Here is a 25,809-nt window from a genome sequence, read left to right as displayed (position 1 = left end):
TGACCTGGTTTTGTATTTTGACTATTCTGACTCTTTGTATCCCTTTCACCTTGGCTTGTTTTCTCATTCTTGTGTACCACTGTATTCCTTGACCCAGTCATCCTTTATTACTACGATTTCTTGCCTTTTTAGGCATACTTTTATTCTGTCCATTCTAAGATCCGGTATACGTATACTCTTCATCCTTTAATTTTGGCTAGTATCCGTCTCCCTGTGTGTAGTGGATACTCCAATACTGACACAGGGCCACCCCTTCCCCTTCCGCCTTTTCTATATAAAGAGTAATCTGGTATAGTTATGTCCCAGTAATTATACCATGTCTCAGTATCAGCCACTAAATCTACATCCTCAGTCGCCATTATTGCCACAAGTTCATGGATCTTATTCCCTAAACTATGACTTTTTAACACACTTGCTACATGCACTTTCTGTCCTTGTTTTGGGGGGCAATTGGATTGATGTTTTATTACCCTCTGTCACAGTCTCAGCCAATCCTATGGGGAAGCATTGTGATTGGCTCAGAACAACACTTCTGATGATGTCAGCAGACAGCTTGCTATTCTGAGGCAGACAGGGGCAGAGCCAACAGCTTCAGACCTGAATACAAGTAAGAATGTACTATATTTATGGAGGCAAGAGAGGGCCAGGGGAACTAGATGGTGATTTTAACACTATAGGGTCAGAAATATATGTTTGTGTTCCTGACCGTATAGTGCTCTTTTAATTTCTATTCCAAATAGTGCTACCATGAGAAACAAAGCCAAATCCTTGCTCCCGACACCATTCAACACGCCACAAGTTAATGTCCCTAATACACATCCACCTATCATTCTGAATGTTATGTGCAGTCAGAACCTGTGTGTAGACACAACCAGCCTTCTATCATTGGCAAGAATACAAACAACTTTCTTTACATCTGAAATTGCAAGTCAAGTCATTTGTTCAAGAACATTCAATTCCTCTTCCTGCTATGATTGCTTAACAATAATAAAAATGCGTCTTCTGTCTCAGCCAGCAGTAGCTCCAGGAAGACATCTCAAAAAAACACTATTGTCCAACTATAAACCTCTTTCTATAATGCCTCACCTTGTCCTTTTTGCCATTGGCTGCAGTCTTGCACAGCTTAGACATAGAGGATGGTGGTTTCTCAGACTCTTTTCTTGAGCCTGTAATCATATCACCACTACACTCTGAAAGTGCTGAAAATGTATTGTGTAGACACAGACTGTGCAATTTGCCTTTTATCCACAACTCTAAGTCTATCAGATTCTACAGTAATCCATCTGCTATTCTTAGGAAGCCTTTGCGGCAGTGACTTTGCAACCGTCCAAATCTCAGACTTCAAAAATACAATCTTCTGCTGTAATATAGAAAACTGTCTACGGATTACACTAAACCTCCAAAATGTGGAATGTGAAACAAATGCATAACCACTATTACACTGAACTAAGTCTGACATTTTAATGAGATGGTGAATCTAAATCAAAACAAAATCTTACTTTTTTTTCCCCCACCTCCTGTATACCTCGGACTACCTCCAGAATATCTCCAAGTACACTTTGTAGCAGCCAAACTTAATCAACTATGCCAGTTTTTCTTAAAGGGACAGTGTAGGCACCCAGACCACTTCAGCTAATTGAAGTGGTCTGGGTGCTATGTCCCTTTTGTGCTTAGTGCTGCAATGTAAAACATTGCAGTTCCAGTGCTTTCAGTTCGGCAACTTCGGCTTTCAATTTTGAATTCACTTTGAATTCCCTGCAATTCCCACTTTAGTGAATATCTCGCTTAAGAACAAGTTACCAAGCAAATGGTAAGTTCAAAGCACTATAACTATTTCAGCTTACCACAGTACTGGTTATATTGCTGCCCCTTGTCCCCCCACGTCCCCTGCATATATATATATATATATATATATATACACACACACACACACACACACACACACACACACACACACACACGCTAACCCTGCACTGTAGAACTTGTCTCAGGAGAGATAAAGGAAGCAGGGAGCAAATCACGACAGACCCCATACATGATGTCAAACTGTTGGCAAACACTTTGACTACTTGCGTTGAAGGGACACCAGGGCATTCTTGTCAATGTAACTGTCTGAGCTTGCTCTAGTTGTTATGGTGAATAGAGTGTTTGCTTAAGAACTTTTCCTTTGAGCATAGGTTGTTATGGTGCTCCCTTCAATTCAGTGATTGCACCATATTATAATATACTGTTAATTCAAATTATCTAACTATTTTTGTTTAAAATTTTAACATTTAATTTGTCCGCTTTAAGATACAATTTAGAAACTTGTTATGAAACATGAGTACAAATCTTGACTTAGATCTTTGACCAGCTAGTTAAAAATTAACAATGCTGAAGTGCTCTTGGCTTTAGTGATAGAATCTTTATGTTGTCTGTGAGGAAGATCTAGAGCTTGTAATGGAGCTTTTTTCCAAATTAGAGGTAAGTTACTATATTATTTTCCGAGAAATTTTTTCATGTATACTTAACCTTCTTCCCTGTAGGTTCAGTTAAGGAGCAAATCTGGAAAACCAAATCAGAGGGACAAATAGGGATAGGGAATGTCTTGACTAAGAAAATCTCTGATTCTCTATTAAATCAGATCTCTATTCATTAACTCTCTGATTTTGCTAATTTTGGGGGGGGCAGGGGGTGTTTTTCTCTCAAAAGATAAATAAGCCAGCACTAAAATTGTAAAGAAGGGATAGCAGGGAGCTTATAAAGGGACATTAGTGAATCAACGTAACTCTGAAATGTGTATTATTCACTAAAGAGTCCTCTACTCTTAAAGGACCACTATAGGCACCCAGACCACTTCAGCTCAATGAAGTGGTCTGGTTGCCAGGTCTCCCTAGTTTTAACCCTGCAGTGAAAACATAGCAGTTTCAGAGAAACTGCTATGTTTACATTGCAGGGTTAATCCAACCTCTAGCCACTAGAGGCCACTTCCACGATTCTCATCGAACTCACGTTGGATGTCCATAGGAAAGCATTGAGTAATGGGTGGTTTGAATGCGTGTGCGGCCCTGGCCGCGCATGCGCATTCGGCTCCACTCTGGAGCTGACGTCGGCAGGGGGAGGAGAGGTCACCAGCGCCGAGGGAGCCCGGCGCTGGATTAAGGTAAGTGGCTAAAGGGGTTTTAACCCCTTCAGCCCAGAGGGAGGGGGGACCTAATAACCCTATAGTGCCAGGAAAACGGGTTTGTTTTCCTGGCACCATAGGATCGCTTTAACCATTTCCATTATGAATATGTTGTAGGTGAGATCTCAGTTACTGGATCCTGGAAGCTGCTTTGGTTTTGGTGAATGGGGCATTCCAGGCACTAGCAAATGTTTATTGCAATAGGTAGCTTATATTAACCCCTTCGTGACCGTGGACGGTTCAGGACAGTCATCGGTATTTTACCGTTGACGAACGCTGACGGTCCTGAACCGTCACAACGGCAATTTGTACTTACCCGATCGCCGTTGTTTCCCAGGCAGTCTCCCCGCGGCAGATTAGGACCCCAGGGGCCATATGATCGCTCAACAGAGCGGTCACATGGTCACAATAGGTGTCCTAGTGTCTGCCTGCAGGGGGACTCCCCACTGCTGTAAAATAAAAAAATGGTAATGGTAATAAATAATAATTATACGTGTGTGTGTGTATATATATATATATATATATATATATATATATATATATATATATATATTGTCATACTAAGTGTATTTTTATATTCTATACATATGTTAATATAAAAATACGTATAATTAAATTACACACGTGTGTGTGTGTGTATATATATATATATATATATAATTATATATATTGTGTGTATATATATATATATATATATATATATATATATATTTTTATAAAATACAAATAATTAAATTAAAAATGTGAAAATAATAATAAAAATGAAAAAAATTAGGGGGGCGTAGCCTGACCTTCATGCAGCGCGGACGTGTTGCACAGGAGCTCCTGAGATTTTGGCTGTTTCGGGGCGATTTCACCCGGTTAACAAGCCACACTAACTGCCAGACGAGCAACACCTGAGTCAGGGATCTCTGGACGAGCAGATGGAACCGTCAACCGGCTCATAGGTCCACCGGGAACCCGAAAATGTTGCCGCAGCCTGCTGGGGACGGGGCTGGGGAGAGGCGGCCGATCTTCCCGCTCTACACCTCACGGTGTGACCGCGAACAACTCCTACCCCTCCTCCCCCCCCCTGGACCGGCGGGGGTCATCCCGGTCCTCACTGAGAGACGGCCAAACTAGTGTGGGGTGTTGTATACCACCTACCCCCAGCTGTTTACCGGCTGCCCCTACCCTGATGCGACTCTCCAAAATGGCAGACAGACTCTGAACTACCACAGGGGGCAGTGGCCCATCAGAGCAGTCACCGCACAGTGCCATCTTACACATTATGCAGCAGTTGGATGACATCTTTCAAGCCTTTTGGCGCAAACTACAGGAACGAACCAAAGCCCACCTACCCCACCCGCAAGAGAAGGAGCAAGCCGGACTCCCTCGGGGAAAAAGGACCTTGCAAGTGACAACCCAACCTGCAACCACCCTACCTGGGCCGAGAGCACTCCGAGGCATTGCCCCAAGACACCGACCATGCAGGCTGAAGATTTCCCGCAAGAAGCAGTCAACTACTACCAGAGACTCCAGCCACCCCAAACAGGGGAAAGACTTGGCACCAAAGTGTATCCAGGTCAGTGGAATATGGGTGTTAGCTCTCCTTACTGCTCAGGGCTGGAGGGAAGCCCGGAAAAGTTACACTGCTATGGGCTGCGGACTAACTCCTCATCCAACGCCAACGCCCCAACACCTGAAGGGATCGAATGATTGAAGAAATGAACCCCCAGACGCGACAGGTTAGACCACATGCTGACCGACACCATTTGCCAGACTTAACGCTGCCCAAGCGACCTGTTTGAGAGATATGCCTATCTTTATTTTTTTTTAATTTTTTTTTTTATTGTTTGTTTATTTTCCATGCTATCAGCAATATAATCTCACAAAATGAGTAATAGGGAGGGGGGGGGGGGGGCACAGGGAGCTGACCTCATTGGTTCCAATCGTTGGCTTAGATAGATCTGTTTAAACACATATCTGTTATGATTTTGTTTAGCAACAGTAAATAAGAGCCATAAGCCAGACTACAAGATGCTGTACTAGGTACTAGAACACTAGCCTAACTGTATGTATAGACACTACTCTCAGTGACAAGCTGCCATAAATCACTGTTTAACCATGCACATACACTTGGCAAATACATCTTACGGCTACTAACATGTCTATCCTATGCTTCGTATCTTTACCATATCAACCAGTCAACCTAGATGTATACTGTGAACCTGCATTAATAATATAAAATTGTGCATGATTTGGTTTAGATTGGGTACATACAGAAAGGACACCACTAATATGCCTAGCTTGTCTTAAAAACGTAGAGAAACTAGCCAGTTCATACCTAAAATGTCGCACTTATACACTCAATAGCCTGTAAAGCTTATAGCTTACCTGCTTGTGTAACTTAGCAATGCTTAGTCCTGGGCAACCTAACTCGCTGACAAATCGCATGTTTTTACACTAATATGCCTCAGGGCTTACGGCTTACCTAGTCATTACTTCAAACTGGCCACAACAAAATAAAATAGATTACACATATTGATTAACTAAACTGTCAGACAGCTAGGCATGTTATATCCACAAAGCTTGTTTTATATCTCGTGTTTTGCATTCGTAACCAAAAATGTGTGCAGTTACTCCTGACGTATTGTGCTTATACTTGTAACCATTCATAATGCATTTTACCTCTATGTCACTGTTATGCTATGTCTGTCTCCACTGCACTTCAAAAATAAAGAATATATATAAAAAAATTATATCTATATGAAATTTTATTCTAACTTTATTTTGATATTAATATATATATATTTATATCAAAATACACTTAGAATGAAATTGTGTATATATATCTATGTATATATAAATAAATAAAAATAATACGAAATATACATATGTCCATATAGAAAATTATATAAATATACACGTAGACTTCAAATATATAAATATGCATATATATTTAAATTCTACGTGCGTACTTTGTATTTTTACATAATTAAGTAATTTTATTGATTGCAATTTGAGGGATCTGCCTGACAACCCAGGACGAAAGTCCAGAGAATTTAATTTGCTAGCACTGTATTTAACCCTGTAACTTTATGACACCCTAAAACCTGTACATGGGGGGTACTGTTTTACTCGGGAGACTTCACTGAACACAAATATTAGTGTTTCAAAACAGTAAAACATATCTCAGCGATGATATTGTCAGTGAAAGTGCCTTTTTTTGCATTTCTCACACACAAACAGCACTTTTACTGATGATATAATTGTTGTGATACGTTTTACTGTTTTTTGTTTTTTTTAATTCTTTATTTTTGTTTTTGCATGAAATAACAGTCTGGCGTGCTGCGCCACAATAGCTGCAGCCAACCGGTCATACATTAACATAGAGTGACATGGTATGAGAAATAAAGTGCACTTGTTAAAGTAGTATAGGAGTTAACAAAATTAACTTTGCTGACATGTAAAGTAAACTGATTATGATATTAGATTCTAGCTTTTCTATTCTCGTTGGAACACTAGTGTGTTTGTGGGGTATTACATTTATAAATCCTATTGGGTTAACGAAGATCATCTAGTCTATATGGCTAGGTATGCTTTTTTTTTTTTATTTTTTTTATTTATTCTTTGTTTGTAAGTGTATATAAAAAAAAAGCAGTTACAAATGCGTTTGCCATGCCCCAAGAGCATGTACTTGCGTTTTAGCCGTCAACGTCGGTTTACTAAAGCATGGCATGGCGATACAACGCACATTTTATAGTATGTTATAAGGATTTGTTGTGAATATACATGGTTAGAAACAGTGAAACGAACATGTAAGAGGCGTCTGAATATGCAAGTTAGTAAGTATTATATAAAATCTACACATTGTAGGCTGTCTGTAAAATAGGATGTCTATAGGTCATACCATCTAGGCCCAGAGGGACATTAGGCAATTCTATGCGAGGAATACCATATCATGTGTATAGAGGCCTAGTTTTGTCGTATTCGGTAGTAGGCGGTATGGGGGGGGGGGGGGGTCAGGGATGACTGTGGTTATCTCATAGTTTGTATCAGATAGGGTTTAACTATGTAATGAGATATATGCTCTCTGGATATTATCTTTACTTGGTGTTCCCACGCATAAGGGTGTAATATGGAGAAGTGAGTATGGTCTAGGACTTTAGGAAGTGACTCGGTGGGTCATCTTCCGTTGGGCTTTTTTGAGCGGTTTAGGTACCGCGTAGGTCGGTGCCTCGGTGGAGCCTGCTAGTGACGCTTATGGAGTCTTGAGTCATACTGTGACAGGGCACCGCTACAACTGATATGGGGTAAGGCCAGCGCCTCTATAGTACAGGGTGGTCTCTCTAGTGGGGTGCGCTTGAGCCTAGTGGTGAAGTGCGTGTGTGATTTTCGTGGGGTTGGATCAGTCATGTTAATCATAGCTGCATGTATCCCCTAAGGGGTTAAAACAAACATTTTAGTGGTGTGTGTTTCAATACAGGTGAAGTCATTACCGGCCCATTGTTAGGGCTTGTTAGAGTCTCTTGCTAAGCCCCATCCTGTGGTCTTGTGGGCCTTGATGATAACTTAGGTTATGTGGACGGGAGAGTCTCTTAATGGGGGGTCCTCCCGCCCCGTCAGGTGAGTGTCTCCAGTAGGTCTGTTTCTTCGTTTCTGCTTAGCGGTAGGGTTTGCTGCGTTGTGGTCCCCTATTGCGATCTGCTCCAGAGGGGTCGATGCTAGGGTGTTGAGTCTTTTCAGAAACTCCGTATGGTCTTCAGTGGCCGACAGGGTGTGAATGGTATCCCCCTGTGTTACCACCAGCGTTCCTGACAGCCCCCAGCGGTATTTGATGCCGTGATCTCGGAGGGTCCGGGTGATGGGCGCGAACTTGCGCCGTTCAAGAAGGACCGTGAAAGGTAGGTCATCGTATATTGCGATCTTGTTGTTTGCGATCATCAGATGTGGGTTTTGCCTAGAGCGCGCCATGATGGCGGTTTTTACCGTAATGTCTCTGGAGACAACTATGATGTCGCGGGGTGCGTCCGCGGGTGCCGTGGGGGCCTTTCGGACCCTGAAGGCCGACACTATCGGTTGCCGATCGCCTTCCGTCTGGACTCCCAATGCCTGTAGGACTTCGGTGGCAAATTCGAGCAGGGCTTCTTGGCCTATTGTTTCTGGGGCCCCTCTGACATTTTTCCGCCAGTGGCGTGTTTCTAGGGAGGCTACCGTGCGAGTAAGGTGTTGCACTTGGTGGGTGAGGGCAGTGACCCTGGCATCTGTTTCAGCGATAGTTTTCCCCCTCTCCCCTTCTCGGGACTCGATAGCACCCATGCGGCGGTTCAGGCCTCCTACTTCCTCCTGTACCCCAGCGAGGTCCGCCTTCCACACTTCTCTCAGGTCCCGCAGGAGGTTTTTGATGTCTCCCTTAGTGGATGGGGACTGGTCGGAGTCAGATTCTGCTCTCTGGTGTACTCCGCTGTGGGTCCGGTGTTGTTGGGCTGTCTCATCCTCCCATGAGAGCTCAGAGTCACTCGAGCTGCGTGGCTCCGCAGGCGCCATGTTTGGTCGGGCATTCTGCGGCGGCCTGCAGAACGACAGCCTGATGTCTGTGTGTTTCTGGCCCTCCGCTTGGGCTGTTTTTCGATGTTTTCTGCCCATCTCTCTCGGAGGGTTGTTCCGGGTATCGAGGAGGTAAGTGTTTGAGCTCCGTTGCGGTAAATAAAGCCAGTTTTTGGGACTCTGGAGCGGGAGCTTTGTAAGTGTGCGACCGCTCAGTAGCTCAGCTAGCCACGCCCCCCGCCGTTTTACTGTTTTGAGACACTAATATTTGTGTCCAGCAAAGTCTCCAGAGTATAACCGTAACCCCCATGTACAGGTTTTATAGCGTTTTTGAAAGTTACAGGGTCAAATATAATGGTCAAATATTTTTACATTGAAAATTAACAGGTTAATTACGCTGCCTTTGAGAGCATATGGTAGCCCAGGAATGAGAATTACCCCCATGATGGCATATCATTTGCAAAACAAGACAATCCAGGGCATTGCAAATGGGGTATGTCCAGTCTTTTTTAGTAGCCACTTAGTCACAAACACTGGCCAAAATTAGCGTTCAATTTCGTTTTTTACTTTTTTCACACACAAACAAATAGGAACGCTAACTTTGGCCAGTGTTTGTGACTAAGTGGCTACTAAAAAAGACTGGACATACACCATATTAAATACCCTGGGTTGTCTACTTTAAAAAAATATGTGGTGTGTGATTCAGAGATTTATGACAGATAATAGTGTTACAATGTCACTATTGATACATTTTAAAAAATATATATATATTTTGAAACAGCAATTTCCTATTTGTACTTATAGCCCTATAACTTGCAAAAAAAGCATGTAAACACTGGATGTTTTTAAACTCAGGACAAAATTTTGAATCTATTTAGCCGTTTTTTTCATTAGCGTTCGTAGGTAATTAAAAGATTTTTCAAGCAAAAGCCAAAAAACATGTTTTTTTTTTTCAATTTTCACCATATTATTTTTTATTTTTTTGAAAGTAAATTACCGTATATACTCGAGTATAAGCCGACCCGAATATAAGCCGAGGCCCCTAATTTTACCCCCAAAAATTGGGAAAACTTATTGACTCGAGTATAAGACTAGGGTGGGAAATGAAGCAGCTACTGGTAAATTTCTAAATAAAATTAGATCCTAAAAAAATTATATTAACTGAATATTTATTTACAGCGTGTGTATATAATAAATGCAGTGTGTATATGAATGCAGTGTGTGTGTATGCAGTGTGTATGAGTGCAGTGTGTATATAATGAATGGAGTGCAGTGTGTGTATAATGAATGCAGTGCAGTGTGTGTATGAATGCAGTGTATGTATGAGTGCAGTGTGTATGTATGAGTGCAGTGTGTGTATATGAGTGCAGTGTGTGTATATGAGTGCAGTGTGTGTGTGTGTATGAATGCAGTGTGTGGATGAATGCAGTGTGTATATAATGAATGCAGTGCAGTGTGTGTGTGTGTGTGTGTGTGTGTGTGTGTGTGTGCAGAGCATTGGTGGGGGTTGGGCATTTTATTAATTATTATTTAATTATCTTAATATTTTTTTTTGTTAATTTTTTTTAGGTAATTATTTTTTTATTTTATTATTAATTGTATTATTTTTTTTGTTATTATTATTTTAATATTTTTTTTATTATTTGTTTTATTAATATTTTTATTTTTTCGTCCCCCCTCCCTGCCTGTTAGCTGGCCAGGGAGGGGGGCTCTCACTCCCTGGTGGTCCAGTGGATGGGCTGTAGGAGGGGGGCTGGCAGAGCTGTAACTTACCTTCACAGCAGCTCCTGTCAGCTCCCTTCTCTCTCCTCCATCCGTGCAGCTCCCAGGTCAGCTTCCTCTGCAACTCGCGAGAGTTGCAGAGGAAGCCGACCTGGGAGCTGCACGGACGGAGGAGAGAGAAGGGAGCTGACAGGAGCTGCTGTGAAGGTAAGTTACAGCTCTGCCAGCCCCCCTCTCCCCCCAGTCTGCATTATGGCAATGAAAATTGCCATAATACAGACACTCACTCGAGTATAAGACGAGTGGGAGTTTTTCAGCACAAAAAATGTGCTGAAAAACTCGTCTTATACTCGAGTATATACGGTATATGACATGATACAAAAAAATGGTATGTAAAGAAAGCCCTTTTTGTCCTGAAAAATACCAATATATAACTTGTATGGGAACAGTAAATGAGAGAGAGGAAAATTACAGCTAAACACAAACAACACAAAAGTGTTAAAATAGCCCTGGTCCTTAACATACAACATCGTAAAAACAGTCCGGTCCTGAAGGGGTTAAAGGCTTACTCCAACCTTGTTTGAACTTGTAATTATTACTGCTCCTAATGTTAAGACATGCCATTGTTAGTTGTCCCCCTCCCCAGGATGGTGACCAGCTACCTATTGCACGTCAGAGTGCAAGAGAAGTCAAGAAAGGTTTTACACCCCATCTCCTATAGACTTTAAGCTCATTTGAGCAGGGTCCTCTTCAACCTATCATTCCTGTAAGTTTTCTTGTAATTGTCCTAATTATAGTTAAATCCCTCCTCTTATAATATTGTAAAGCGCTACGGAATCTGTTGGTGTTATATAAATTGTAATAATAATATTACTAAGACGCTTTTGTGTCTGGTCACTTAATGTTACCCAGCATGGCACATTACGATCAACTAGTCCTCATTTAAATGAAAATAAAGGAAAATAACTTGTGACGACACTTATAATATGCAAATAAGCAAATAAAATGAGTTATGTGTAGCCATATTTCTTGTTGAAACAGGTGTGAAAATGCCACCACACCAGCAGGGGTTGTAGTATTCAAGATTAACCCCTTAAGGACGCGGGACGGTTCAGGACCGTCATCGGCATTTTCCCATTGCCGACCGACGACGGTCCTGAACCGTCCTTAATTTAAAATGTACTTACCCGATCGCCGTCGTTCCCCCGGCGGCGATCGGCGTTGGTCCCGGTGTGGGGAGACTGCCTGCAGCCCAGACAGTCTCTCCATGGCGAATTAGGACCCCTGTGGCCATGTGATAGCCCAACAGGGCGACCACATGGTCACAATAGGTGTCCTAGTGTCTGCCTGCAGGGGGACTGTCTGTGCTGACAGGCAGTCTCCCTGCTGCTGTAAAATCATTAAAAAAATTTAAAGTTAAAGTTAATGTTAATAAAAAATTTTTTTATTATTATATATGTGTATATATAAATATATGATATATAGACATATATTATACCTATATAATATATGTCTATATATCATATATATAATGTCATGCTAAGTGTATTTTTATATTAATATGTACATATATTAATATAAAAATACACTTAAAATTAAATTACACACGTATATATATAATATATATAATAACTATATATATTGTATATATATATTATTATGAAATACAAATAAGTAAATTAAATTAAATTAAAAAAATTAAAAATAATAATAAAAAATTTAAAAAAAATTATATATCTATACGAAATTTTATTCTAACTGTATTTTGATATTGATATATATATATTTATATCAAAATACACTTAGAATGAAATTGTATATATATCTATGTATATATAAATAAATAAAAAGAATACGAACTATTCATATGTCCATATAAAAAATTACATAAATAATTATATAAATATACACGTAGACTTCAAATATATAAATATGCATATATATTTAAATTCTACGTGCGTATTTATGTAATATTTTTACATAATGAAGTTATTTTATTGATTGCAATTGAAGGGACCTGCCTGCCAACCCAGGCCGAAAGTCCAGAGAATTTAATTTGCTATCACTGTATTTTACCCTGTAACGTTCTACGACACCCTAAAACCTGTACATGGGGGTACTGTTTTACTCGGGAGACTTCGCTGAAAACAAATATTAGTGATTCAAAACAGTAAAACATATCACAGCGATGATATTGTCAGTGAAAGTGACTTTTTTTGCATTTTTCACACACAAACAGCACTTTTACTGATGATATAATTGTTGTGATACATTTTCCAGTTTTGAAACACTAATATTTGTGTTCAGCAAAGTCTCCTGAGTATAACAGTACCCCCCATGTACAGGTTTTATAGCGTTTTTGAAAGTTACAGGGTCAAATATATGGGTCAAATATTTTTACATTGAAAATGGCCAGGTTGGTTACGTGCCTTTGAGAGCGTATGGTAGCCCAGGAATGAGAATTACCCCCATGATGGCATACCATTTGCAAAAGAAGACAACCCAAGGTATTGCAAATGGGGTATGTCCAGTCTTTTTTAGTAACCACTTAGTCACAAACACTGGCCAAAATTAGCGTTCAATTTAGTTTTTTACTTTTTTCACACACAAACAAATATGAACGCTAACTTTGGCCAGTGTTTGCGACTAACTGGCTACTAAAAAAGTCTGGACATACCCCATATTGAATACCCTGGGTTGTCTACTTTAAAAAAAATATGTACATGTGGGGTGTTATTCAGCGATTTATGACAGATAATAGTGTTACAATGTCACTATTGATACATTTTAAAAATGTATGTTTTGAAACCGCAATATCCTACTTGTACTTATAGCCCTATAACATGCAAAAAAATAGCAAAAAGCATGTAAACACTGGGTATTTTTAAACTCAGGACAAAATTTTGAATCTATTTAGCAGTTTTTTTCATTCGCTTTTGTAGACGAATAAAAGATTTTTCACATAAAAGTCAAAAAACATGTATTTTTTTCAATTTTTCATCATATTTTTTAATTTTTTAAAAATTAAATTACATGAGATTATATAAATAATGGTATGTAAAGAAAGCCCCTTTTGTCCTGAAAAAAAACAATATATAATTTGTATGGGAACAGTAAATGAGAGAGCGGAAAATTACAGCTAAACACAAACACCACAAAAGTGTAAAAAGATGCCTGGTCGCAAATGTACAACATCGCAAATAAGTCCGGTCCTTAAGGGGTTAAACTGACCATATGATCTCAGCATAATGATAACCATGACATTATAAGGCACTCTAACTAAAATTAGATGATCTGCAATGTGTGAACAAAACAGAGTCCAACACTGTGAGTATGAGGGAAGCTACACCTTGTAAGTAAGCAGAGTTAGCCTATGCCCACAGTGTACTCTAGATCGCCCTCTGTTCCCAGCCTGCAATTTTTGTGTTTTTTGGTTTTTTTTTTAAAGGACCACTCTAGGCACCCAGACCACTTCAGCTTAATGAGGTGGTCTGGGTGCCAGGTCCTTCTAGGGTTAACCCATTTTTTCATAAACATAGCAGTTTCAGAGAAACTGCTATGTTTATGAATGGGTTAAGCCTTCCCCCTATGTCCTCTAGTGGCTGTCTCATTGACAGCCGCTAGAGGCGCTTGCGTGCTTCTCACTGTGATTTTCACAGTGAGAGCACGCAAGCGTCCATAGGAAAACATTATGAATGCTTTCCTATGTGACCGGCTGAATGCGCGCGCAGCTCTTGCCGCGCATGCGCATTCAGCCGACGTGGAGGAGAAGAGGAGGAGAAGAGGAGGATCAGAGGAGGAGAGCAGGAGGAGATCTCTCCGCCCAGCGCTGGAAAAAGGTAAGATTTAACCCCTTTCCCCTTTCCAGAGCCGGGCGGGAGGGGGTCCCTGAGGGTGGGGGCACCCTCAGGGCACTCTAGTGCCAGGAAAACGAGTATGCTTTCCTGGCACTAGAGTGGTCCTTTAAGTGGAGAGGGTAGATTAAAGTTACCAATGCCAGTGTTAAAAAAAAAAAATAGATATTAATATCTCTCTTTTCCTCCTATGAAATGTTATTTATAGTGGAATGTGCATGTATTCATATTGTTCTCTTCTTTTGGGAAGGTTGATGGTATGGTGTGCTTGCAGCGATTGCGATTACTAGCTCCAGCAGCAGTCAGGGGGTTAATACGATACAACAAGATCAATGTGACAAACACATCAGGGATGTCTTCAGGTAGGTCAGTTCGCTAGAGTTTATTTTTGTAGTGTTACTTTACACTCAGAACTGCTATGTATTTATACCTCACCTGCTACTGTTTTAATACCTGTATTTGTTGTATAAGACGTCAAATAAAGCAACAGTTATATTTTGTTAGGTTTTGCTTTATTCTTATTAGTTTTTTGCTTGTTTAGTTTTTTGTTATGTGTGCAGAGTTTTGATTTACTGTGGTTGTTATTCATTAAATCATGGCAATTTTTTTTTACTGTAAGTGACCTGGAAAAACAGCTGAGTAGGACCATATTTATTTTTTATTAATCTACCAAACCTCCAAAGCAATCCATTCAAATACAGTCCTAATCGCTGTGTTGGAGATTTTGTTTTCTACTTCTGTTTGTTTTGATCAACATTTGTTATTCACTCGTTTTCCATAATTCCCAGTCTAGTCATTCAGCCCTAAAATATAAAACCTAGAATAAATCAGAGTATACAAAACACGTCCTTCTGTCAGAGAAATAGACCAGTTTTTGAAGCAACCCTCCAAGCACCATAACCACTAAAGATCACTTGTATGGCGCTGGGACTGTTCAGGTAGTCTCCCAGAGTAATTAGTCAAATGCATTTGTTTTTTTGTTTATTTTTTATTTTTATTGAAACAATGGTAAAAGCAGTGCGTCAAACAAGTAGGATAAATCTTTCGATGGTGATCTAGTTTTGCCCGGGCCCTCGTCACCTACTGTTGCCGTATGTCTTGTTAGAATTAAATGTTTGTCTTGTTTACCTATTGTACAGTGTTGCCTGATATGTTGGCACTATATAAATAAATGTTTGCTCAATTTGACCTTCAGTCATACAGTGTGATTGCCAATGGAATAGGAGAATGTAGAATTCAAACATACAAAATGAACACAGAGTTAATGGTTAATACATATGAGAGAAGTAGTAGTGATGTAGTTTGACTAGTAAGGTGGAATTTTGATGGTATGTTGTCTCCATAATCAAAGTATAGGGGTGATCATAGGACGAGGATGTTTAAAGAACCATATTGCCATGGGGATCATGCTGATTTATAACAGTTTGACAAGTTTCTTATGTACCGCTCTGTACCTGCAGCCAAAGCCTTCTATCCAGAATCTACTTGCAAGAGATTCCAGATATCTCACTTAGCTAAGCAGGACCATGTATGGATGCTATAATTGGCTAAGAACGTCAATTGTGCATTTTCAGCCAATAGCCAAACAGGAACGTGTATTACTGCTATCATTGGCTAAGAGCGTCAATTGTGCAATTTTAGCCAATGTCCCTCTATTGGGTTGTGTTTAGCTCTGGGGAGACATCTGGCGTCTCCTGAAGGAGAAGATCAAATGTGGCATGTGTGCCCGCGTAACCCAGTTTACAATTTGATAAATGACTCTTGCAGGGTACCACTACTGCTGTAGTAGTAATGGTTCTTGGAGTATTCCTTTAAATCAGTAGCTGGTGACTGTTTTAGTGCCTTTGTAGCCTTTAGGAGACAGGATCAAGCATTTTTAGGAACTAGTGTGATGTTTCAGGAACTACTAATTAGGTTTTTCATGCATTATTATAATTTCTGAACCTAGAGTCACCTTGGAACGCTAATGGCTCATGCCGGTGTGTCCACCTTCTCTCATGCATATTCATTGCCAACTTTAATCAAACAAGAAAACCACATTCATTATAAAGGTTTGTCTTAACATGGTGTAAATTCCTTTTGTGACATTCTCTGAAAACCAGTATAGTGCATTCACTGTTACAGCTCAGGCACTTTTTCTAAAAGAAAGACAATAATTACCTTTAGTTTAATGAAGAGCTATTGGGCATTTCAGTTAGTTGGCTTATATGTGACCAGCATTAAAACAGATTTGTCTCTTTTCATGTTTCAGGTTATAACCAAGCCAATGTGGTTATCCTGCACAAGTCCCTAGCAGATGACTTTGAGAAGTTTTGCCAGGCTAACAGTGGCCCTCTTCCCTTATTATACAGGAGTGCGACAGGAGAGCGGACATGCCCTCCTTTGAGTAAAGATTCAGATATTCAGTGAGTACATTGCGACATGCATACTGCAAAAGTGAGGAAAGGTTTATTAAGATCGCAATAGATTGCTATTGGACATGTATGAGCAGATTAAATGTAAGGTTGGCAAACAAGGACTTTTATTTAACTGGCTGTACAGACACAATAGTCTAGCTACTGGTTATTCCTTACTATGGACAATGCAAGGAATACATGTTTCTAAAACATTATAGAGTATGCATAAATAATGGTGCAATCTGTAATCTCAATTATGATCTATTTGGTTACATTTTTAAAGGAACACTCCAAGCGCCATAACTACTACAGTTTGATGTTGTTGTTATGGTGCCAGGGGTGCCCTAGTGCCCACCATTGTAAGAATTCAAACCCATTTTGAACAGTTTGACTTCTTACCTGGGTTCTGACAGACACTGCTACCTGTCTCTACTACGAATATTGGATTACTAGAAATTCCTAAACAGGAATTTTCCTGAGCAAAGCCCTGCATTTTGTCCACACACGAATCCTCACTTGACAAAGGTTATGAGATGAATAAATAAGCTGTTGTGTTGATCTTTATAGAAAATACTTTAAAACTATTTATAGTAAGTGTATATATCAAAAATATTCTAAATGTGATATATAACAGTGAAATTGTCACAATATTAATAAGGTGCACAATTCTTTTTAAAAGTGCATAATAAACCAATGTGCACAACTTTAACCAAAGTGCAACTGCAATCAAGGTGCAAACTCTACAGTAAGTGATATAAAATCACAAACACGTGTAATTTCAGTGTAAAACGTATCACACTTGACTTACATAATATCCACATGATGTGTACATAAAAGGAAAAACATAAAAACAATATATAGTGGGGGCGGGGGCCTGACTGCCATGGAGGGAAGACGTGCCTAACTGAAGCTCCTAAATAATCTGTGTAAAAAAGCTAAAAAGGCACCTCCATACCTCATGAAACGGCACACACTAACCCCAAGCGACGACCTGGTACTCAGTCCACACGTTGAACCGGTCATGCGGCGCATGACTGCAGGCTATACCCGCGGAGGCATGCGGCCGGGAGCGCGATGGATGGGAGCGGCGGCCGAGCTCCCAGCCTGGAGCGGCCCGAGAGCTGATTGCCACACTCGATTGCTGCTTTTACGTCAATATTGATTAAAACCGTATTACACTATATATTGTTTTTATGTTTTTCCTTTTATGTACACATCATGTGGATGGTATGAGTATTATGTAAGTGAAGTATGATACGTTTTATACTGAAATTACACGTGTTTGCGAATTTATATCACTTACTGTATAGTTTGCACCTTAATTGCAGTTGCACTTTGGTTAAAGTTGAGTACTTTGGTTTATTATGCACGTTTAAAAAGAATTGTGCACCTTATTAATATGGTGACAATTTTACTGTTTTAATATATCACATTTAGAATATTTTTGATACATACATTTACTATAAATAGTTTTTTTTTTTTTTTTTAAATTCTTTATTTTTGTTATGCAGGTGAGTACAAAACATAGTCATGCGCCACAACAGCGTAGAGTAACATGGAACATAGATATATAGAGCTGTGGCTCCGAAAACTTACACATTTTTTTTAAAAGTTAGATCATTTATATAGGTACGTCTAGCTTGTTAGGTAGGTCTCATGTTAAAAAAAAAGGGAGTAGGAGATAATAAACAGGTTTGCTCTGCCCCATCATCAGGTCCAAAACATAACTATACACATCGTTTTAACACTTGTAGGGCATGGATAAAAACTATGCACATTTTGTATAACATAAGGAGTACGTGGCGGTTTGGTTAGAAAAACATTGAATACGCTTATTACAGGTTAGCTTAGTATGACTGCAGTAATGGGTCATTGTGAGGCCTCCTTGTTAAAAACAGTGTGCGTATGGTGGTTTCAGCGTTTATGACCTGAGTTAACATTAATTAACAGGTACTGCCGTGTAGTGTGTGAGCGGATGAATTGAGTTTGTGTGTCTATGCATATATGTGTGCTACCACTGTGAATTAGAGGCTTGGGTATATTAGGGTGGGCGAAAAACAGGACTGGCTGAGCAGCCACGGGGTACGGCAGACCTATGAAGTGGTGGATGCGTCTGTTAGGCAGATAGGTGATTAGTTGGGAAAACTGAATGACTAGCATAACAAACCCCCCATGTTGTCTACCTTCAATAAAGCTACAATTTGTGTAGGGTTGGTATGGTAAGCCGTATGAGAGGTCTGGGAAAGGGTAAGATACAATAAGGCATCACTGGAGAGCGCCATGCCTGTGGGGGGGGGAGGGGGGGAGCAACGTGGTCGATGGACCTCTCTGCTAAAGGAGTGTGACCAACAAGTAATTAAATTGAGTATCTTAATAGCCGTGTCTTGGCTGCGTAGCAGGTAAGTATATCGGGTAGTTGGAGTAATGAGTCCAGCACATCTCGGTTCAATGTCCGACATATAACAGGCAGTCATAGTTCCGCTTAGTGCGGCCTTGGGTCCGCACGGGGCCAAGTGTGTCTCTCTTAAATTATGCATTTAACAAAAAAAAAAAAAAAAGAAAACGAAAACAGAACATTACATATCAGGGTATAGTAGGCAGGATAGCGTCTCTTTGAAACTTAGGTGGCGGCTTTCAGCTGGGCATCAGTGGGGTGAGGCCAAGTCGTTCTCAAGTCGTAGCCGTGGTCCCAGAAGTTGAGGCTGGTGCTCTGGGTATAAAGACACGGGTGGCTGCGGGGTCCCAGCCGTGCGGGTTCGGGCTTCCCGCTGTCTGTGTCGCCTGGCTTAGTGAGTCCGGGGGGAGGCCCAGAGCCTGTAGGCATTTTGCCGCGTCTTGCTGGTCACGGACTGTGATGGTGGTGTCTTCCCTTGGGAGTAACAGCGTGTGGGCCTGGCCCCAGCGGTAGCTGATGTTCTTCATGCGCAGGAGGGAGGTGAGTGGACGGAGTGTTCGTCTCCAGGCGAGCGTACCCCCAGAGAGGTCTGTAAAGAATCCGAGTGCCATTCCTTCGAAGTTGTAGGGTGTGTGCCCCCTGATGGCGGCCAGCAGCGCTGCTTTGTCTTTGTGACATTGAAATTGTACCACCAGGTCTCCCGGGGCTGAGGGAGGTGCTTTGGCCGATTTCGGGATTCGAAATATCCCATCTAGTAGCACTGCCTTTGCCTGTTTTGGGGTCAGGATGGCTGTTAGGAGGCGCCTGACAAAGTGGGGGAGTTCTTCTGTCGGTATGTTCTCCGACACCCCACGAATTTTCAGGTTCTTCTGCCTCCGTTTATCCTCCAGGGTATCAAATTTGCTTGCTTGTGCGCTGGTCAGTTGTCTGAGTTCGTCCACCTCCTGTCTCAGCTCCGCCATCTGCCTGCCTTGCTCTCTCGAGGTATTCTCTACAGCGCCAATGCGGCCTGTCAGGCCCCGCAGGTCCTCTCTTAGTAATGCCACATCCGCCGATATTTTCATTTGGAGGTTTGTAATCAGTTCTCTGATTGCGGGTAGCGTTGCCGGGGTTGTGTCGGGCGGAGGGCAAGCGGGTGCCGTGCGGACCGTCGGCGGTGCTTTCTACGGTGTGCAGTCGGCTTCTTCCTCCTCCGATGCTCCGTCGGAGAAGTCGGAGCAACCGCCATGGAGGGACGCCATTTTAGCCTCGTGTGTGCTCTACTATAAATATAAACTTATAGCGCACCTTTTTTGCATGTATTGTTAGATTTAGTGTTTATTGAGTTATTTCACTAGGTAGGTGCTGCTTTTACGTCAATATTGATTATTTAGAGTTTATACAAATATTTTTTTGGCGCCATGTTTTACTTGTTTTTTTTTTGTATATAATTATAGAACAGACTGCCTAATGTACAGGAGATATGAAAATGGAGTCTACTCTGGAAGTTTGAGTAACCTTGAAAGTTATGCTGAGCAGCTGAAGAACATGGTGACCTTTTACCTGGGCTGTAGCTTCTCTTTTGAGAGTGCAGTGGAGAATCTTGGAGTCCCTGTAAGGAACGCTGAGCAAGGGTGCAATGTTAGCATGTATACGGTAGGTGACAGTCATGTCCTGCATATGATTTAAGACTAATTGGCATCAGTACAAGGTGTATAGCATAGTCCACATTATCTAACGTTCTGTCATACAACAGTTAGAGACTGCAGTGTCTATACGTTTTAGTTATAACCAACTGAATCATGGGATATGGACCTTTTGATTCTGTACTAATCTTGTTTTGGGATGAATGTTAACTCTGCTAAAGAGAATGTAACTGAGAACAAAGGCAGACTAGGCTGTCTTCCCCACACTTTGTGATGTGCTTTTTTTCTTATGTCAGTAAATAGGGTTCATGCATCGTTAATTTGCGAAATCATGCATATTTACTCTTATAATTCCTTGAAATAATTGAAACCGCCTTTAACCTGTAAGCCCATTCGTATAATTTCCAAAATAAAATGACAGTAATGTGAATAGTTCATAAGAGGAAAAATAATGTACTGTGTATAAAAAGGTCACTGTATGCACAATAACAGTTTTGCTCCGTTGAACAGTGATTGCAATTTGCATTAGTCTATCCAACTTGTGTGTGCAGCGGGACATTGATGCATGCACTACTTGGAGGGACATATCTCCCTCTCTGTGTGTATAAATTGCTAGTAGTCGCAGTATGGCTGCTCTCATCGTACTCTCACTCAGCGTGGTAGACTAGGATGGAAAAATACATGGACCTGATTGGTGGAGCATCTTTTTAGACATTTAAATACATAAAGGGAATCGACACAGTAAAGGAGAAGACCATATTTAAAAGAAGAAAAACTACCACAAGTGGATGCATGGAATAGCCTTCCAGCTCAAGCGGTAGAGGTTAACACAGTAAAGGAGTTTAAGCATGCGTGGGATAGGCATAAGGCTATTCTAACTATACGATAAGGCTAGGGACTAATGAAAGTATTTAGAAAATAGGGCAGACTAGATGGGCCGAATGGTTCTTATCTGTCGTCACATTCTATGTTTCAGTTTTTTGTTTTTTTTTGTTGTTGTTGTTTTTTGGGGGACTAAACATTTGCTTACATGTTTAACACATTATCTATAAATAGAGTTAAAGGGACACTTGCGTCACAAGAACAACTACAGCTTGTTATATTTGTTCTGGTGAATATAATCATTCCATTCAGGCTTTTTGCAGTAAACACGGTCTTTTCAGAGAAAATGCAGCATTTACATTACAGCCTAGGGATACCTCCACTGGCCACTCCTCAGATGGCTGGTAGAGGTGCTTCCTGGGGCAGTGCTGCACACTGTGCAGCACTGGCATTCAGTGTCTCTACCCGGGGGTAGGGGGGCTAGATAAGGTTTTAACTCTATAGGGTCAGGAATATATGTTTGTATTCCTGACCCTTTAATGTTCCTTTAAAAACAAATTTCTGGTCACTTATTTCGCATTGGAAGTGGTGTGGGTGCTTTTTAAACTTAACCTTGCAATGTAAAAATTGCAATATTGTAGAAACTGCAATGTTTCCATTGCAGGGTGAGACACACTTCTAGTGGCGTTCTTCCTGACAGTCGCTAGAGGAGCTTTCCCTGTGAGAACAGGCTCTGTTCTCAACCAAATGCTCTCCTAGAGAACATTTGGTTGGTGCAACAAGTTACTGAGCATATGCACTAGCATTCCTGTACTTCCCTATGGGAAAGTATTAAATTGGCTGATATCATCGATCTTGATTATTTATCCCACTCTCTCTAGAATGTGCTCTTGTTTGAGCAGGGCCTTTAACACCCTCTGTTCCTGTGCCTTCAACTTGTCTTGTTGCAAATACTTGTCTGTTTGTCCACCCATTGTATAGTATTGTGGAATTTGTTGGCGTTTTATAAATTCTTTATAATTATATTATTATAATTATTTATTCTGCTAAATAAGACCATTAATAGTTTTATCATGTGAAAAAATATTTTAATTAAGTTAAATTTTAAAATGTGTATCGTTTCATGTAAGCAATTTCCCTTTTCTCTGCATATTTTCTGTAGACCACTGTTCCCTGTTCACCAGTTGGACATTTTTCTTGCAAATTGGTGGTGACCATGAGGCCGATTCCTTTGGATAAGCTAGAGTCTGCAGTGAGAGCAACACAACCCATGAAAAACTATCACGGGGCCCCAGTTCACATAGGATGTCCAGGTCTGTCAGCCCTTAATAGACATGTGTAATGTTCATATGTAATACTCCTTACCTTATTGACTTGACTGATATTAAAGAGACACACTAAGCACCAAAACAAAACAGTAAAGTAGTTATGGTGTGTTTATTGTTACTCTGTAGTCTCACTGCTCAATTCTTTGCCACGAGTTAAATCACTTTGTTTATGCAGCCCTAGCCACGCCTACCCTGGCTGTAACACAGACCGCTCCCCTACACACTTCCTGAAAAAGACGACTAAATATTCTAGCATCCCTTATTGAATAGATTTTTTCACCTCTTCCTCTGTTATTTGCATGCTAGAGCCTACTGCACCCTCTTGTGTGGATGATTTAAAGTCAAATTAACAGAGCAGTTAACAATAGTGATAGAACTCCTACATGGCATGGCATTGAGCACTGATAATGCAGGGGCATGATCTATACACCAAAACAGCTTCATTAAGCTAAACTTGTTTTTTGATTAGTGTCCATTAAAGACACCACTCTCTTCTCTTTTCTATTGAAAGCACAACTTGCACAGCTTTCTGATAATAGATAGATTAGTAAGCAAAAAGAAACCATAACATTATTGTCTCTTATTTCACCATTTGTTAGTGTGTTCTACCATTGGAAGGCTATGGATTGTAAGTCTATATAGTTGCAACAAGTTATTTAGCTTTGTAAATACTAGTATATTGTTTTTTATGTTACTATCATACTTTCAGATATACACAACACATGATCTAAATTTTTTCTTTTATATTAGAGTTCCTCGGTATAAATGATCTTCAGAAAACAGATTATGGAGACCCAGTTAAATTTCATGCAGGGGATATTCCAGTGTTTTGGGCATGTGGAGTAACTGGCGCAGAAGCCGTTAGTAGCTGTAGTAAGTATTATCTGTTGTCACACACACTGTATGTTGAACAGATCTTCATTTATGCACAGGCGATGTTAATTACTGGGATATGCCTGAGAATGCAAATTCTAAGCCAGAATAGCTGAAATGGAACAATTCTCCAACTATTTTTACCAGCTTGGTTCTTTTGACATATTGTTAAATTGCCAGTTTATTAAATATCCCTGAGATAACTGGCTTTGGAGTGATGGCTGCACTGAGTAATTTATGATTTATTATATCGTGTTACAATAAAGCTAGTTTATGGACTCTACCTGATAATATTACAATACAAGACGAAAACCAAAATGATTACAACAACTTCTATGTAGACCAAAGCATATTGCTGACAAGATATATACTTTCACTGATTCCAGGCAAGTACAGCTCCATATCTGGTCAGATATCTTGTTAGTAATGAAGTAAGGTTTATTTTATGCAATGCATGTATTGCAGTGTTTATAGTTTATCACACTGTAGTAGCATAATCTAATGCTATCAAATCAAATAAATTATTCAAGCCCAATAAAATGTGTCCTAATGTATGTCCATCAAGCAGAGAGGAACTAACAACAGTGTTGAAAAAATGTGTCTCTGGGGCCTATTTATTCGTTGTAAAAGGATTTTCCACAGGCCAACACAAGTTGTTTATTTTTTTTTTTTTTATTTTTTTTTTTTAAATTTGCATGCTTAATTTAAAGTACATGCCCCTGTCTGCAAGTCTGCATTAATCTTTTCCATTGTCTGCATAGAAATGTTAGATGACCTTTATGCTGGGCCTTGGTGGTCTATTTGTAAATTATTCTTCATTAGTTGTGTTGTTTTTTTTTTTTTTAATATACCATACCGCTTTTATACCATATTAAAGCGGCACTGTCATGGCCGCATCCCTTTTTTTTGTTTTTTGTTTTTTAACCCCCATCCGCCCCCCACCAGACTCCACTACCTCTAATTGCACCCCTAGTAGCCCCCAAATGCCCCTAAAGTATTACCTTTTTTATCTTTGAAAAAATTACCCAAGGATAGGAGAAACCTAGCCAGGGGTTTAGACAGGGGTTACAGAGGTAAGAAAGGGCATACACCTAGAAATTGAACAATGAAGATAGCTAATGAGGATTGTTGGCTTCAAGCTAGGAAAGCCAAACAGCCTCACCAAGATTACTTCTTAAAAAAAAAACAATGTAAGATAATAAACTTTATTAAGCAAAAGATATATATACATAAATAACTAAAGTAACATGTAAACTTGCAAAATCAGTGACCAAGTGAAAGTTAAAAGACTGCTAGAATTGTGCCATGGAAACTCCACAGGCTACAGAAGTAGCAACTTAGTACTAGTAATTAAGATCAATGTGTTACAAAAGTAACAAGCTGCTTGCTATTATCCTGGATAGATAATACACAGAATTAACTGTGTGTTTCACAGGATAAAATGGGGGGAGTTAGGTAAAGGGTAGTCTTGAGCAGGGGCGGACTGACCGGTCGGGCACTTCGGACATGGTCCGAGGGCCCGGCCGGGAGGGGGGCCCGCCATCAGGGGGCCCGGCCGCCCCTTTAAATGCTGCAGCCGCCTTAGCGCTCTCTTAAGAGCGCTCAGGCGGCTGCAGCTTCTCACCTCCCCTCCCCGTAGCGTGGCCGAGCTGCTCTGCGTCCGCGGTGCCGGCCGGAGTGATAGGAAGGTGCACACACACTGAGTGTGCACCTTCCTGTCAGTCCGGCCGGGTACAGGAAACAGAAACTCCTGCGGAACAGGAGTTTCTGTTTCTTGTACCCGGCCGGACTGACAGGAAGGTGCACACTCAGTGTGTGTGCACCTTCCTATCACTCCGGCCGGCACCGCGGACGCAGAGCAGCTCGGCCACGCTACGGGGAGGGGGTAAAAAGAGAGAGGGAGGGAGGGGAGGGGGGGGGAGTTAAAAGAGAGAGGGGGGGGATTAAAAGAGAGAGGGAGGGGGGGTTAAAAGGGAGAGGGGGTTAAAAGAGGGAGGGGGGTTGTTAAAAGAGATGGGTTAAAAGAGAGAGGGAGGGGGGTTTAAAAGAGGGAGGGAGGGTTAAAAGAGGGAGGGGGGGTTAAAAAAGGGAGGGGGTTAAAA

The 25,809-nt window shown here is 40.7% G+C and overlaps 1 protein-coding gene across 4 annotated transcripts in view; it reads left to right on the top strand.

Moving 5' to 3' along the window:
- The window catches only part of DGLUCY (D-glutamate cyclase), a 165,618-nt gene that overhangs the window by 86,191 nt on the left and 53,618 nt on the right, over positions 1–25,809 (top strand). For 3 of the 4 annotated variants that reach the window (XM_063440139.1, XM_063440141.1, XM_063440140.1), the window contains exons 2-6: positions 14,519–14,630; positions 16,520–16,673; positions 20,496–20,694; positions 22,669–22,819; positions 23,585–23,707. In XM_063440139.1, coding sequence (XP_063296209.1) covers positions 14,528–14,630; positions 16,520–16,673; positions 20,496–20,694; positions 22,669–22,819; positions 23,585–23,707 — 730 coding nt within the window. In that variant the 5' untranslated portion in view covers positions 14,519–14,527. Of the gene's footprint in view, positions 1–2,424; positions 2,464–14,518; positions 14,631–16,519; positions 16,674–20,495; positions 20,695–22,668; positions 22,820–23,584; positions 23,708–25,809 lie in introns of those variants that run through there. The other variant, XM_063440138.1, reaches the window with a different exon arrangement.

The sequence above is a fragment of the Pelobates fuscus genome, chromosome 13 (assembly GCF_036172605.1).
Source record: "Pelobates fuscus isolate aPelFus1 chromosome 13, aPelFus1.pri, whole genome shotgun sequence".
Taxonomy (NCBI): domain Eukaryota; kingdom Metazoa; phylum Chordata; class Amphibia; order Anura; family Pelobatidae; genus Pelobates; species Pelobates fuscus.
The sequence above is the reverse complement of the archived record's forward strand: the minus strand, read 5'-3'. Positions and strand labels throughout refer to the sequence as shown.